At 38.3% G+C, this 1315-nt stretch overlaps 1 protein-coding gene across 2 annotated transcripts in view; it reads left to right on the forward strand.

Moving 5' to 3' along the window:
* LOC106881344 (uncharacterized) overlaps positions 1-1315 on the forward strand; it is a 52144-nt gene that overhangs the window by 16076 nt on the left and 34753 nt on the right. For both annotated transcript variants that reach the window (XM_014931698.2, XM_014931699.2), the window contains exon 6: positions 782-951. In XM_014931698.2, the coding sequence (XP_014787184.1) occupies positions 782-951 (170 nt within the window). The remainder of the gene's footprint in view (positions 1-781; positions 952-1315) is intronic.

Genomic DNA, 1315 nt, shown 5'->3' on the forward strand with positions numbered 1-1315 from the left:
TATATATAAATACAGAATGGGACAAGAACACAAAACATCCAGACAGTTAGGTGATACAAGAAAGGGACAAAACATCCAGATAGATGATCCAAAGAAAACACAGACAGGTCATAAGGAGTTTTTTTTCTTCAGTCAAGATCCAGATTATCCTTGCAATTTCGGCTGGTTATTCTCGATATTGCTCCAATCTGGCCAACCCCAAGGAAAAACTAAGCTAAGAGCATTAGATTCTGTGGAAGAAAGCAGTGAATGTATACAAAAACGAATGTTACACAAATACAATAGGAATAATAACGGGACGAATAAAATTATATATATATATGCATATATTACCCAGTGTAAGCTATGGACACATAAGAGGTGCAGCAACATCAAAGGCAGATTAATTGGGAAGATAGCTTTCGTATATGGCAGATGCACAGGGGCAATAAACACCACAGATGCTCAGAAAACAGATTTTGGTCCTTTGTCAGCTTGTCTGAAAGGTTCAGTGTCCTGTGGTCATTCTTAAGTATTTTGTCCCATGATTTCCTGGGACACACACGCACACACACACACACATTGAATGTGAAAAAAATCTACTCCATATACATTGTAGAGTACAATTATTAAATTTACTCTCTGCTGATGCATTTTGTACCACTATTTAGGTTTGTCTCTGAAAAAAAAAATGTTTCAGCAACACAAATAACAACGGAATAGGGTGGTGTTGTATCAAGAATTTGTCAATAAAAAGTGTTTATAATATTAATGGTTTATTTCTTTGCTTGTTGCCATTCAGAGCAAGACCAGTTTCAGTTTGAACAGTCAGAAACACCAGAAAGGCCATTCCATGAGCACAGCAATAAGGCTCTTAATGGAGAGGATCTGCTTGCAGAATGGAGGAGGAAAAAATGGAATGGTCTTAATGACAGCTCTGATAATAATAATCTGATTTCACCAACTGGAATGGTATGTTCTTATGATTTCTATAATAAAACAAAGCAACCATAAAACAGTTTATAAAGTACGGGTGGACTCTATGTAGTTGCCCAACCTGCTGGAAATATCTTCCTAATCTTCCTCAAACAGCACTTAACCAGTTCAGTCTGATCAAGGGGATGTGTGATCAAAATTATTCCAGAAATGAGCATATTTGTAAATCTCGTCATCGTTCAACGTCCACCTTCCATGCTAGCATGGGTTGGACGATTTGACTGAGGACTGGTGAAACCAGATGGCTACACCAGGCTCCAATCTGATTTGACAGTGTTTCTACAGCTGGATGCCCTTCCTAAAGCCAACCACTCAGAGAGTGTAGTGGGTGCTTTTACGG

The sequence above is a fragment of the Octopus bimaculoides genome, chromosome 20, assembly GCF_001194135.2.
Source record: "Octopus bimaculoides isolate UCB-OBI-ISO-001 chromosome 20, ASM119413v2, whole genome shotgun sequence".
In the NCBI taxonomy this organism is placed as follows: Eukaryota; Metazoa; Mollusca; class Cephalopoda; order Octopoda; family Octopodidae; genus Octopus; species Octopus bimaculoides.